We start from the raw sequence: 15,548 nt of genomic DNA, 5'->3' as shown, positions 1-15,548 counted from the left end.
AAAAAAAAACAACAACAACAACTTACCACTTAAATACCTCGAGTCTCTGGTACAAGGCTTTCATTCATCAGGACATAATTTGTAGAGAAGGGATTGATTACGGTACCAAATTATCAATGCAATAATCATTATATCATACAAAACGTGGTCGTCTGTGTATATGTCCTACTTGTAATACAGAGAGAGGCATCTTGCGCTGATGCTAGCACCTGGTACTAGTATTATTATCGCTTGCCTTTCTCGCGTGGTGATGGAGCGGAAGACTGCTAGTGCTCGTGTAGAAGAAGGCTCCTACATTGAGGAGGGGCATGAAGAAGTTACCTGGACCAAGAAGATGTATGCCGTCACCATGGCGACGCTTCTCTATCTCACAAACTATGCCCAGCAGTAAGTTTGTTTGTTTGTTTAGATACTTTATTTTCTGCAAATCATAAAATCAATCAGCAAATCAATATACATAAGGTACATAATCATTAACATGTGAGAAATATACAAAGTAAATTCAAAACAGGGTCGTTGGACTTGCATAAACAAAGATATAAAAGGAAATTAATGATATAATATAGTGTATGCATGTCTATGCAGCTGGGATTACAACAACAATTGTAGTTAAGAAGCGATTATGCAGAGGGCCGCCATTGTAAGCATTGCTTGAAAAGATGGCCGGCCCGAGGAAAAGGTAGGGAAATACTAGATTCGTAACAGTACAAATTCTGCTGCAAAGATAGCAGGGGAAAATAAACTCTGATGTGTGATGGACGGTGGTGAATATGCGTGTAAGTGCTTGAAAGTGCACAAGGGCAGACAGGCTGGAATTTAGAATAATAGAATTGGTTTGCTGGAAAAGGGAACGATATGCGATGTTGCTATCGGGAGACCAACATTAGTCATATAAATGATTTGTTTTTAGTTCGTATTTGAAGTATACTGTAATAAAATGCGCTTCTTTAAGTTTGCTTTGAATGAAAACAAGGAGGCACACTGTTTCAATTCCTCAGGAAGAGTGTTCCATGTATCCGGACCGTGATGTCTGATCGACTTTTGAGCAAGTAGAAGCTTTGGATTACTTAAATGAAAATCTTGGGAACGACGGGTTGGGTATGAGTGAATATGGTCATTGGTTAATAAGGCATTATGAAAAAATGGTAATAAATTTCGAGTGTGTTTATACTTAAATATGGCAGTTAGATATAGATGTATATCATGGGCCTTTAAAGTTTTAGGCGATAAAATATGGGATCAGTGTGAGCCAAGAAATTTGAGTGTGTGCATATACGAAGAGCCTTTTTCTGGAGAATAAAAATTGTGTTCAATTTACTTTTGCTACAGTTGCCCCATTCGATATTGCAGTACATTACATATGGTAAAAATAAAGTGTAATACAACATTGTTGAAATTTGATCATTAATTAGATACTTTATTCTCCTTAAAACACCAGTTGCTTTAGATATTGCTGTTGTAATATTCTTTATATGAGTATTCCAAGTTCGATTTCTATCTAGGGTCACTCCTAGAAACTTGGTTGAATATTTCTCAGCAATGTTTGTATCATCAATAGAAATACTTTTAGGAAGGATGGGTTGGGATTGAAGAGTATGAAAATATATAAAACATGTCTTATCAATATTCAATGAAAGCTTGTTACTTCTAAACCATTTCGATATGTACTTTCGCAAAAACATTAACCCAGTTCACCGCTACGTGAATCTCTTTGCAGATCCAGCTGAGGCACGCGGCTGGTTGTTATTCATAACTCTCTGCCCCAAAAAAGGAACGTGCGCATAAAGAGTTGAAAGATTGGTCCGTTGGGTATTCGAGCTTGGGTCTGTCTGAATCACTATGACGTCTCCGTGGTCGGAGCGGTAAAGGCGTTGGCGTTCCATTCCAAAGACTCGGGTTCGATCCCCGGCGGAGAGCAATTTTTCAACTCTTGCGCTTTTCCAAAAAGGAGGAACAGTAAGAGGAATAATGATGTCAAAGCTACGCACCGATTTCTCCTTCCTTTCTCATATCTTACATATGCAAAAATTATTCAGGAGAAGCCAAAAAGCTGTTGTAGCGGTGACTTCTTTCGCAAAAACATTATCCCAATTCACCGCTACGTGAATCTCATTGCAGATCCAGCTGAGGCACGCGGCTGGTTGTTATTCATAACTCTCTGCCCCAAAAAAGGAACGTGCGCATAAAGAGTTGAAAGATTGGTCCGTCGGGTATTTGAGCTTGGGTCTGTCTGAATCGCTATGACGTCTCCGTGGCCGAGCGGTAAAGGCGTTGGCGTTCCATGCCAAAGACCCGGGTTCGATCCCCGGCAGAGAGCAATTTTTCAACTCTTGCGCTTTTCCAAAAAGAAGAACAGTAAGAGGAATAATGATGTCAAAGCTACGCACCGATTTCTCCTTCCTTTCTCATATCTTACTTATATATATATATATATATATATATATATATATATATATATATATATATACACACTGTATATAATAAATATTATTATTATAGCGAGAGAAGAGCGTTGGTTTTAGGTGCTGGACAAAATTTCTTTATAATCATAGTCGCATAATTCAATCTCACTGTCACTCTGATGTCTTCGACGAACACCAACCGCGATATCTATCCACTCAAATTGAAATTTCGATCATTGTAATTTACTTTACTGCTCGGAGTGATAAAGGAACTGGCTTTTTTTTTTTGCGTTATAGTAAATGTTATCATTTCCATGAGTGTCATCAGTATTATTGCTCCTATATACTACAACTATACTACTACCACCACCGCCGCTATAATCCAGTTCGGAGTTAGCTCATGGGCACATTGGTCCGGATGACCCTTCTTTTTTCAGTCAGTTAAGGGCTCTTCACTCGTTTTCAGAACGACTAATGCAAAAGCTTTACGTAACAACTTATGGGATTCATCAATCCTTTTCAAACAAAGAATGAACTTGTGTAGACCAGATGGCCAGAACGTTCTGTCAATTAGCACCATTTCATTATCTTGCATTGAATGTGTTAATAATCTCTTTCTATTGATACTATTACAAACTACTACTTTTCCTGTCAGGTGGATGTGTTGGCAAACAGCATTCACGTTGATTCAAGTTGATTTATTTCACTTCCAACAAACAAATAATTAGAAATACAATGAAACGTTCGTATACACAGACGTCAGGAAATCAGTACCACAATGCGATGAACAGAATAACATGTAAAAGAGATACAGGTAAATGATGAACATAGAGTGGTGAGATTAACGAAGCAACAACAATTTTGAAAATCAATAGGAAAAAAAATGAATTATTATACTGCACATGAAGTTTTTAAATGATTCTTTAACTTAAAAAAAAAATGTATTAAAACTTGGAGCTTCTTTTATATTATCATCAAGAGAATTCCAGAATTTTGGTCCAGAAAAGGAGAATAAAGATTTTGCAAAAACCGTCCTAGTCAAAGGCAAATAATATTCATGGGATTGACGGGTTGGATATGCATGAACAGTTTCATTCTTTAAAAACATGGAATCAAACACAAGGGGGAGAGAATGGTTGGTGAGTTTATACATGAATTGTCCTAATTGCAAACGATAAAGGTCATAAATTTTCAAAACATTATTTTCGTGAAATAAATTATTAGTATGACTTCTCCACGATTCGTGACAAATAATACGAAGAGCTTTTTTTTTTTCTTTAATAATGATATTCTTTCTTTATAAGTCGAAAAAGTGTTTCCCCATGCGAGTATCCCATAGTTTAAGTAAGGTAGTATCAAAGTAAAATATAACATAAAAAGTACATTTTTTGGAAGATAAAATTTAACTTTATTTATATTACCTATATTCCTTGAAATAACACGACATAGAGAATCAATATGCAAACCCCAGGTAAGTTTATTGTCCGGAATCAAACCTAGAAATTTGATGGAAGAGACTTCTTCTATGACCGTGTCTTCCAGGAAAATATTTCTCGGTAAATTTTTCCAGCGAATTACTAAATAGCATGCATTTAGTTTTTAGTAAATTTATTGATAATTTTGTTCACTCGTATCCACTGAAGTAACTTCATTAATTCACAATTTAAAGTATCAATTAATCGATCAGAATCAGAATCAGACAAAAACACATTAGTATCATCCGCAAATAATAAGAAAGAGAGGATGTTTGAAGAATTTGACATATTGACATAGAGAATAAATAAAAGGGGACCTAGTAAGCTTCCTTGAGGAACACCACAGTTAGCATTTTGGGTAGTCGATGCGTGACCGTTGATAAGTACAAATTGTTTTCGATTAGTAAGGTAACTCCTGAACCATTCCAGGGCCTTTCCTCTGATACCATAATGTGATAATTTGTAAAGTAGTATGCTGTGGTCTATGGTTTTAAAAGGCCTTGGAGAGGTCCAGGAAGACTCCAATAGTATGATGAAGTGTATCTATCGCTTTTGAAACCCTGTCAAGGAAGGTAAGGATTGCATGAAACGTGCAATGCTTTAGCCGAAATCCGATTTGATGATCAAGAAATAATTTTATGGGTGCCTAAGAACTTCAAAAGTCTGGTGTAAACAACCCTTCCTAATATTTTCGAAACAGAGGTTAGCAGGGATATTGGTCTATAATTAGAGACATCTTCCCTTTCCCCTTTTTTATGGACAGGAATTACTTTGGAGACTTTCATAGCCTCAGGGACAACACCATTACTTATAGACAAATCAAATACATTTACAAGTGGATCAACAATATAATCAATGATTCTTATTAAAAGGACATTATCAATGCCATCATAACCAGAACTTTTTTTTTATTTTTTAAATTCTGAACTATATCTAATAATTCATTTCTATGCAAAGGCATGAAAAACAATAAGCTAAGATTGGGGACTTCTAAATAATCTTGAAAATTCAGATGAGTATGTGGAATATTTTGGGCAAGATTATTTCCTATTTGTGAAAAATACTGATTAAAAATATCAACTATTGAGGAAACATCATCAACAAGTAAATCACCATGTTTGATTGATGTAATACGGGGCTTGTCCTTATTTTTGTTGATAGCTATATTAATAACTTTCCAAGTATTTTGAATATCATGTTTAAACAAGCTTATCTGATTAGTAAAATATTTCCGTTTCTCATAACGTAATATTTGTGTAAGGACGTTTTTATATGAAGTGTATTTATCATGAGATTGCTGGGTACGTTTAAGTTTGTCAACATAATAAAAATTATTCTTTCGATTGATTGATCGCAGTAAAGACTTAGGTTCCCATGGAAGTCTAGGGGATCTTTTATGATTTCTAGATTTCTTTTTAACAGCAGGAACATGCTTATCCATAACCAAAATTAAAGTACTCATAAACAAATCATAAGCCTCATTTGTATTTTCGGTATTATATACCAAAGACCAATCCACATTACCGAGGTCATTTTGCAATCTCGCTGTATTTCCAGGTGTCACCTTCCGGAAAGTTGACACCGGGTCTTTTATGGTATTTTTTTTGAAGGGGTATGTGAGTGAAAATGGGGTAATGGTCTGATAAATCTGAAAGAATGATACCAGAGACCGGTAAGGGGTTAATATTACAAAATATATTATCAATAAGAGTTGCCGAGTGACTGGTTACTCGAGTTGGTTTGGTTATCAGGGGTAAAAAAGATGTGGACATTATAATATGAAGAAAAGATTGAGCAGTATTCATTGTTTGAAACTTAGATAAATCTATATTAAAATCTCCCATAATATAACAGTCTTTATTATGAAATATTGCGGATTATGGAATAAAAATTGCAAATAATCCAAAAAAATCTTGGGTGTTACAATTAGGAGGTCTATACATCATAAATACAAGTATGTTTTTGGCATGGGCGACCTTGATTTCAACACTGCTACATCCATTCTCCAAGATTCGTATTACCGGTATTACAATATACGTGCCATAGTTATACACTACATTCACAGTTCACTGAACTGACGGGCAATGTCACGCCACCTATTCAGGGGATGAACAAAGAAAAAAAAATCCTATCTCTTGTCACAAGTAATCGTCACGCAGATCATGGTCATAACACGGTGCGAAAGAACCATTCAGATTATCAGCTATTTCTTCATGAAAAGGAAGAGAGGGAGAACGAGAGAAAGAAACTACGAACATAGCACGCTACATTGTGAATATCGTCTTGAAAAAAAAAAGGGAACGAAATGAACAAACATAAAGAAGAGAAAAGAAGAGAATAAGGTCCTAGTGCTATTGACCCATCAAGATAACAGAACTAGATCATCTGTCAAATATACGGCGTGCTTTCAAGTAGAATTAGCACATTCTAACAACAAATAATGCCAATGTAAATCAGATACGTTGTGCTGGGAGTGAAAATAACACCTAGCAACAGACAAAGCAAAACAGGGCCGTGTTTCATAAAGCTATTCGTAAAGCTACGAACAACTTACGAGCGACTGGTGATCAGTTCTGATGTGCTATACTTATCAGAATTTCCATAATACAGCACAAGAACTGATCACCAGTCGCTCGTAAGTTGTTCGTAACTTTACGAACAGCTTTATGAAACACCCCCCTGGATCATTCAGAGCGATACCCCGCTCCATCAGACTCGGGATTACATAACGTGTTAATTGAGTCAAACCTATTGAGTTGTCTACTTCCTCATCCCAAATAGTAAAGCCTGCCTCCCTGAGGATAATGACCAAATGTGCATGGTTGTGTTTGTACAAATTAGACTGGTTACAATGAAAGAGAGAGAGAGAAAAAAAAAAGAAAAAAAGAAAACAATGAAGAAAAGCGAACAAGCAGAAGAAAGACCCAAGTAATAAAAAGGTGCAGGTGCATGCTTCATCACGTACCTCATTACATAATATGGTGTGGAAAAGTGACGCATTGCTTCACACGTAAAATCATTCAAATTCAAATTGCAGAAGTTTGTATGTATACAAGATCAACTCCATGGTTTTATCGTCAATAAAGATGTAAGAGTTTAATTGCGAGTACGTTCGTGTAAAAAATGAAGAAAATCGAAAAAGGAAAGGAGTTTAGTGCAAGAGCACGGGGTCATTCGACTCCATCCAATTCGGAGGACTAAACAAATTAGGCATTAAAACCCCCATTAAAAAAAAAAAAAAAAAAAAAACATGTAGTGATGTCAAGCGTCATGTACTTGTCACTGTCAATTCATACCAAACCAGATTTCCAAAGTAAAGTAAGTTTCGGTAAGCTATTTGAAAGTGTATCACCTATATCAACGAATCAACAAATAGTTCGCGTTTATGCCGATTAAATTCGTCGCAAAAAAAGAAGAAGAAGAAGAGAAGGAAAAGAAGGTAAAAAGAAAAGTATTGAACAAAGGTGCTATATACGGGATCATGCACATGCATTGCTTAATCCTTGTTAGGATTATAAGCAACAACTACAACACATAACATATAACTGAATTGTGGTATTCATCCAACAATATCAGGGATTGCATAGAAAACGTACTCATGCAAAAATCAGACATGACGTTACTATGTCCTACGGGAGGACAAAAGCAAGGTTTGTCGCAACCGGGAGGACAAAACGGAAGGACTAAAACAAGGTTTATCCAAATTATTCGTACAATGCCCATTTCGTTTCCGTGTAGATAGATTATTCTACCTAATGATTTTATATTCAAACAGATATGGTTCATTTGAGGGAAAACACTCCGAGGTTTTGGAGACCTGGCATACGATGCCATCTTTTCCTCCGTCAGAGTTATAAAAAAACAGAAAAATTTGGCAGACCTTTTGCTAGGACACACACGCACACACAAAAAGATCATTAGATAATTCTGCCAGGGGTCATTCTGCGTCACATTCACACTTCCGTTGAACCTTGGTTTCTTTTTTAACCATGCGTTTGAATAATCAAAAAAAAAAAAAAATTGATGCCAGTTGTTCAAATCAAAATTTTATATTACCACTTATAACTCTATACAACTATCAGAAATCAAATTGTTCAAAAGTACTTACACACACAAAAACACACACAAAAAAAATGATACACTGCATGACATTTCCTTAAGGTTTGCACGACGTGATATGTGTCGTGCAGTGCTCATTTCGTGTAATCATTCTGCCTAGCAATATCCTACATTCAGACAGATACGGTTCTTTTGAGAGGAAACATGCCGAGGTTTTAGAGACCTGACATTATGTACACTCCAGTCTTATCATCAGTCAAAGTTATACAAAACAGTTGAATTTGGCGGACCTTCCGTTAAGGAAAAAAATAATAATTTGACAATCTTTCAGAGATCACTATACGTCACATTTACATTCCCAGTGAAGCTTCCTTTCATATGTTCCTGTCGGTTTAAATAATACAAAACTTTCAATACTAATTAATCCAATTAAAATTCTATTTTACCATTTGATAGGGGCCTACTTTGCATCAAATTGTTCAAAACTACTGACACATACACACACACACACACACACACACACACACACACACACACACGCACACACACACATACACACACACAAAAAAAATGGTGCACTGAAAAGCATGGCATTTACTTACAGGGTTTGTCTGAATTGATATGTGCCGTGCAGTCCTCGTTTCATGTAATTGTTATACCTAACCATTCTACATTCAAACAGATAGGGTTCATTTGAAAAAAAAAAGAACCACAAACACCGAGGCATTTAGAAAGATAACATGAATAATCATTACATAACAACAAATCACAGATGCTTATCCCAGTGAATTTAAAAACCAACACGCCTCTTGGTCCGAATGACCTTTTTTATCTTTATTTTTATTTTTATTTATTTATTTATCTACTTTGTTTTTGCTCACGCGCAAAGTGGAACTGCGAACTGGCTTATTATCATGTTTGCAGTCATACCCGTATATACAATCACTTTTACAACCATTTTGTTCATTATCATTACTAATTGATAATAAAATCACTATACTACTGTAGTAGTAGTAGTAGTAGTAGTAGTAGTAGTAGTAGTAGTAGTAGAAGTAGTAACTACTAGTAGTAGTAGTAGTAGTAATAATAGTAGTAGTAGTAGTAGTAGTAGTAGTAGTAGTAGTAGTAATAGTAGTAGTAGTAGTAGTAGTAGTAGTAGTAGTAGTAGTAGTAGTAGTAGTAGTAGTAGGAGTAGTAGTAGTAGTAGTAGTAGTAGTAGTAGTAGTAGTATAAGTAGTAGTAGTAGTAGTAGTGGTAGTAGTGAATAGTGTCAGCACCATTATTATTTTCGTAGTATTATTGCTATTAACAAACAGGTATCTGCTGGTTGGGACTACATTCGGAATGGCCAACGACCTGGAGTTTGGGGCGACAGCTTGTATGGTGACAAACGAAACCGTGGCCCGCTCCTACGCGAGGAGTCTTAACGCCACGTATGACGAATTCTGCAATCTCCCTGGTCGGTAAGGCGTTAAAAAACATGAATCGAAACATTTTGTCACAACTATAGCTACACGTATATGGTGATGGCTGCGAAACGTTTGTTGTTTTTTCCCCTTTTTAGCGTTTGTATGTTGTGGGGGGGGGGGGGGCACTCGGGATCCGGAAAAAAGGGGAGGGTAGGTCACACTTGTTGTTGATGGGGTCAAGGGTCAAAGAGCCAAAAGTGTGTCCTGGTCGTTATCAAAGCAATGAATTTTTGGATGAGGTCTTAGAGTGGCGGCAGAACGAACGCTTTAGCAATTATCATTTTTCACTTCATGGCAATGAGATCTGCATACCTGTAGGGAAAATGATGAAGTTTTTTTTTTTCATTTTTGTTTTCTTTCTGTGCTCTTTCTGAAATAACCACAAAACTCATGGGCGTACATAATAATCGAGCAGGATTCGACCCTACGACCTCCTGATCTCCGGACAGGCTTTTTGCTTAAATCAAATTATATCTAATCAACAGCTGTGACGCCAATAGTACCAGCTTCTCACCCGATGCATGCGTCATTGAATATACGGGCATGGGTACTCTATACGACATCCTAGCAGGGCCAGTTTATCTGATCATCGAGGGGTTGTCGGCTATGCCCATCACTGTCCTCCTTCAGGCCGCTGGGGTCCCGCACATCGCCACCATAGTCGCGCTGACCATTGCGTGGAGTCTGTGTACGCTCGGAACAGCATTTGTTAACTCGTACTGGATGGTTGCCTTCCTCCGATTCCTTTTTGGGATTTTGTAAGTGAAAGTAGTTTCTATAGTTCTATAAATTTCCTCGAGACAGGATTTATATGATATATTCCCGAGATGATGATTTGGAGTGATATTCAATTCAATTCATTCCATTCGTATGATATTATTATATTCATTCAATTCATATTATATTATGATATAACTATCATTATTAAAAGAATAAATGAATATAAAAGATGAATTGAATCCAAAGACCGGATCAGCAAAATGCAGGAAATGTATAGAGTTTAGAGACAAACAAACATCATGTACACAACTGCAGGCCCTACTTACATGATACAATACATAAGAGATATTAAAAATGTAGACGCAAATTTAGAATTTAAACGACACGTCAAAAAAAAAAATAGGCAATAAGATAAAGTAAACTTAATTTGAATCTATTCATACAATCAAAACCTTTGATATAAACGAGATAAAACTAAGAAATACTTTAATTAAAGCCATCTGAAACATAAAGATAAATTACAAGAACTTTTAACGGAAAAAGTCTAAAAATACAGTAAACAAAAACAATTAAGAATAATGCACCCAAATAATAAAAAACAGGAAAATTTAGCATTATTTATTGTAAGAGCAAGCTACACTGAATGAAATCAAGTAATCACGAGAAAATTCCTAATACTAGTACTGTATATCAATTATGTATATATATATATATATACATATATATATATATATGACATTTAGATATGTATTTTCCTTTTGATCTTCTCTCTCTCTCTCTCTCTCTATCTTCAGTACTGGTCCCTTCACTACCTTCATAATGGCTTACATGTCTCTCATCGTAAAACCGGTAAGGAAAACAGAACAGTGCAAAAATGATGTAAAATTTGATAAAAAACAGTAAAAAAACAAACAGAGTTCCAAACCACCAAATACTTTACGGTGCCACAGTATTCTTTTTGCAGGGGCGGCGCAGCCGTGGGGGCCGTGGGGGCTCGGGCCCCCACACTTTTTGTGCACCATACAAAGGAATACATAAGGTGTCATCACTTTGGGCCCCCACACTTTTTTCAACCCGGAAGTACGTAAGAGGCACTACAATGGGAGAGGAGAGAATGAGCTGAGGACCTTTTTTTTTTTTTTTTTTTTTTTTGCTTGTTAGCTCATGAAACCCGAAAGTGGGCCCCACACTTTTGAAAACAGTGCGCCGGCCATGTTTTGAAACAGTCATCACATACGTTTGCATTTTGACATAATAACTAAACATTTTTCACTGTTTTTTTCGTCTGATATGTGTTTTCTTCTAGAATAATACCTTTAGATGAAAGATAACGTCAGTCCCACGGTACGCTGTAAAACATGAACAACCGCTTACATAATAATTGTTATCTTTGCAATTAAATTTTTTCAGCGAAATGTTAAATAATCTGATCATAATGATAATGATAATAACAATAATGATAACATGAATTTATATTGCGCCAAATCCGCTCAAGTTTTTAAAAGTTTGTAAAAGTCGAGAGAATGTGATATAGAAATAAACTTTTCCACCCTACTATGCCCAATTAGGTTCCCGTTCATTATTCCGAAGATTCGTCATTCCGAATGTTCTTTATTGCGGAATCTCATTATTCCGAAGGTTCCTAATAACTAAAATTAAACAAAAATGGTTATTCCACCTCCTTGGTTATTCCAGATGTTCATGATTCTGAAATTGAAATGAGGTTCATTGTTCTGAAGGTTTGTTAATAAGCACCTCTTTTTATTTTTGGATTAACGAACCATATTTCATAGTCGGAATGATGAACCTTCGGAGTAACGAACCCTCTTTCCATTGTTAGTTTATTGAACCTTATATCATTCTCGGACTATAAAAGAAGCTTTGGAATAACGAACCTTCGGAACGACGCCACAAATTTTTGGATTAACAAACATGTAGGCATACAATTTTTTCAATCTTATATAATGAACACACACAAAAAAAATGAACGAAATAATGAATCTAGCAGATTCCTCCCCCTGTTGATTTACATGCTAATCTATGTGTCCTGAATGCATTGTGTGCAAACGATTACACCCACGCATGTATACACAATCCCCAAATACGAACATTAGCCAAATATTTTACGAATAATTATGCCATGAGTGAGTTGCTCTAACGTATAATGCTGACACAAATTGGTGCTGAAATATTTCAAGGCTAATAAAAACATTTCATGCGGTTACGGCCAGACTTTTTCAAACTTTTTCTGATGTTGTTGTTGTTGTTGTTGTTGTTGTTGTCATTTTCCAGTGCAGTTATGCTTCTTTTGCTCGTCCATCTTCTGTATACTTTCAGGAAGTACTCGCCTTGGCGTTCGGTGCCGTGTCGTTTGGCCGCGTCGTCGGAAACGGCGTCGGGTACCTCTTCGTCGCCGCCAGCAACGTGTTGGGATGGCGATTGTGTTACGTCATTGCGGGCTCAGCAGGTGTTGTCCTCGGGCTGGCAGCCCTGTTGATGGCCGAGCCTCCCCGGGACAAACAGCGGACGTTAAACACTGGTTCGAATTCATCGTTGGTAGGTCTCACGCCTTAGCAGTTAGGATCTACTTCTTTAGTTGCGATAGATCTCTTTTTTTTTCTTCTTTTTTTTTACATAGCCACTACAATGTTCAGGCATCCAAACATCTGAAGCAAGCAAATTCTGAACCCATGCGAATGTTGGCTTTGATTAATAGACGAATATAAAAATAGAAAAAGAAATGCTAAAAAAAAAAAAAAAAAAAGATATTGAAGGAAATTTACTGGCTCACGTTGTATCAGTGGCAATCATATAATTATGCAAATTAAGTGCGGCGAGGATATCACGACATCACGAAGTTCCCATTCTCTCCTGTACATAAATCCTCATTTGATTTCCCTGAACATGAAGTTAAAAATAAGCAAGCTTGAATATGCATTGCCTGAGGGCATTACCATTAAATCCGGATCAGGCTCGAGCCCGAGACCTCGTGCAACATTGGAAACTTTTTGGTGTAATTACTCACTGAGCCACAGCAGCTCCGTTATACCTAAAACTTTAGTCGAGTCAAGCGCGACCATGTTCTCACACACATAGTCATTACTGAGTTATGATTGCTCGATCCAGTGCACTCCAGTTAAACGAACACAGTTATAACGAAATTCTCATTACAACGAAATCAAAATGCAGGTCCCAAAATCATCATCTACATACGTTTATACACTACACTGTTCCGTTATAACAAAATTTCGATATAACGAAAGAAAATCGCGGTCCCGAAGACTTCGTTATAAAGGGAGTACATTGTATCTGAATGGGATTCAACCACTTCACCATAAGCATCATAAGTGTGTGTTTTTGTTTCGTTGCTTATTTTCAGATGTCATACTTAAAGATTTTCATGGAGCAGCAGCGCGCTTGCGTAAGTGAGATCACGTGGTCCGTGCTGATCCCCGTGCTCCTGGGGAGCATGTGTCGCTGTTCCTACGGGTTCATCATGTCGTTCAACGTCGCCAACTACATCCTCACCTATTTCAACGGCTACAACGTGAACAACCTGTTTTACGCCGCTTTGGTTGCCGGATTCTTGGGCTGCATTCTCGGCGGGATTCTGAGTGATCGTCTGCGGAAGAACCATGGTCATCTCTCAACGCTGTCGCTTTTAGCTGGTTTATCGGTAAGTCGTCAAGACCCCACTATTTTCTCACTTCCACTACGTCTTGTTCTACGTGATTGTATGCACATGTCCGAAGTGCGAGCTGTTTGTAAAGATGTCCGTGATCCACAAAATTTATCCTGTATTACATATCTGTGTCGTAATACTCTTTTATAAGTTCGACGTCGTATCATGGAGCTACTAAACAGTTAGCTCCATGGTCGTATAGTGGAAATCCAAAAGCATTATATTCACCCAACTAAAGCTGCTTTGGCGGCCATTTTGCGTAAAGATAACCTGTACATGAAAACCACCAGAATTTGTTTCTCTCCACAGATGATTCGACACGTCAATGAACCTTTCTATAAAGGTCACCTCTCAACAAATTGTGCTTTTGCTGTTTCCCATGTACGTTGTTGTTTTCGCAGTGCTGTTGTTGCTGTTTTCGTTTTTCTTTTCTTCTTTTTTGTGGTTCTGTGTCCTCATTGTATAATAAGCCCTATTTACAAGGAAAAGAAGAAGGGCGAATAGAGATGTAGGAAATGCATCAGATTTGGGGAAAAAATGCTGGAGTATGACTTGATGTTGGTTGGCTTCCTGTTAAAATTTTGAATGGTTTCATCGCGCAGTGCGTCGAATTCGTTCTCTCATTAATGTTGTACAGCCAGTCTTCTGATTTGTTTTACTATTCTTCAAGCAATTTCAAAACAAAAAAAGAAAGAAATTCCACAATTCACGGAAGGGTTGATGCTGTCCATTAAAAAGAAGAATAATAAATTAGTGCACAGTTACTGACATCTAGAGAATGTACGGATGTTGGCCCTGGCCCGTTGAAAACATGTCTCATTGCAACATTAAGCGCTCACTGACCTCCTGCTGACTGGTACACGAGAACGTGAATGATTGCTCATCGTGTGTCTGCAATTTTTTTAAGACCTCAAGTCGTCTTATGAATTTGCGAAGATTGGTACCTATTAATGAAATTGTTCGGATAATTCTTTTTCTATTCATGTCCAGATCGCCGCCGCTGTCATTGGCCCATTTACCTTTGTCGTCGACTCCTCCGTATTCATTGTCATCCACGGTATCATCATCGTTTTCAGCGACTGGTCGGTCGTGCTCGTTCTCGCCGTGTCCTCTGATCTCGCTCCAGCGGACTGCAAAACGCTCATCTTCGCCTTGCTCTACCTCTTCCTATATTCGTTCGGGGGCTCGTTCTCTCTGCTCGTCACACCTACGGCCACGGCACTGGGTCTTCGCCACGCCTTGATTTTGCTGTGCGCGGTGATCCTCACCGGAACCGCCGTGGCCAACACAACCGCGCTCGCTTTGGACTGTATATTGAGGAAACACCCGGCGAGGGTCTTTAACAAGCGGAAGGACGGAATGGGAGCTTCCAGTGGTAGAGAAGAGATACCGCTGATCGCTCCTGGCCACACGAGCACGGTTCTTAATGGTGGAACTCTCAACAATGATTTGAATAATATGCATAACGGGACTTAGCTTTCATTTTGAACGACCAGCGTGCGTGTAAACCACCTCGAACAGAAAATGCACTTGATCCAGCGGATCATGTAATCACATGGTAATGATGGATAATGTGTAGATATCCAGATATTTCATAATTTTCAAATAATAACTATTCACATGAGAAACGAAACTGTTGTGAGTGCCTGCTGAGAAAAGTGAAACGCGCCTGTAATGTCGAAAATAAATACGGAACTGCCAGGTTCTGCACCGATGTTACCGATAATCATAATGGTAATGA

The 15,548-nt window shown here is 37.5% G+C and overlaps 1 protein-coding gene across 1 annotated transcript; it reads left to right on the top strand.

The window, feature by feature from the left end:
• Positions 1–250: 250 nt before the first annotated feature.
• Positions 251–15,283, top strand: LOC140239801 (uncharacterized). Its single transcript, XM_072319620.1, has 7 exons — positions 251–387; positions 9,253–9,399; positions 9,891–10,163; positions 10,920–10,974; positions 12,463–12,681; positions 13,505–13,801; positions 14,798–15,283. The coding sequence occupies exons 1-7, from the start codon at positions 251–253 to the stop codon at positions 15,281–15,283; spliced, it is 1,614 nt and encodes a 537-aa protein (XP_072175721.1).
• The last annotated feature ends 265 nt before the right edge of the window (positions 15,284–15,548 follow it).

Source organism: Diadema setosum, chromosome 16 (assembly GCF_964275005.1).
Source record: "Diadema setosum chromosome 16, eeDiaSeto1, whole genome shotgun sequence".
NCBI classification, from domain to species: domain Eukaryota; kingdom Metazoa; phylum Echinodermata; class Echinoidea; order Diadematoida; family Diadematidae; genus Diadema; species Diadema setosum.
Note: the sequence above shows the minus strand (reverse complement) of the source record. Positions and strands in the feature narration are given on the sequence as shown.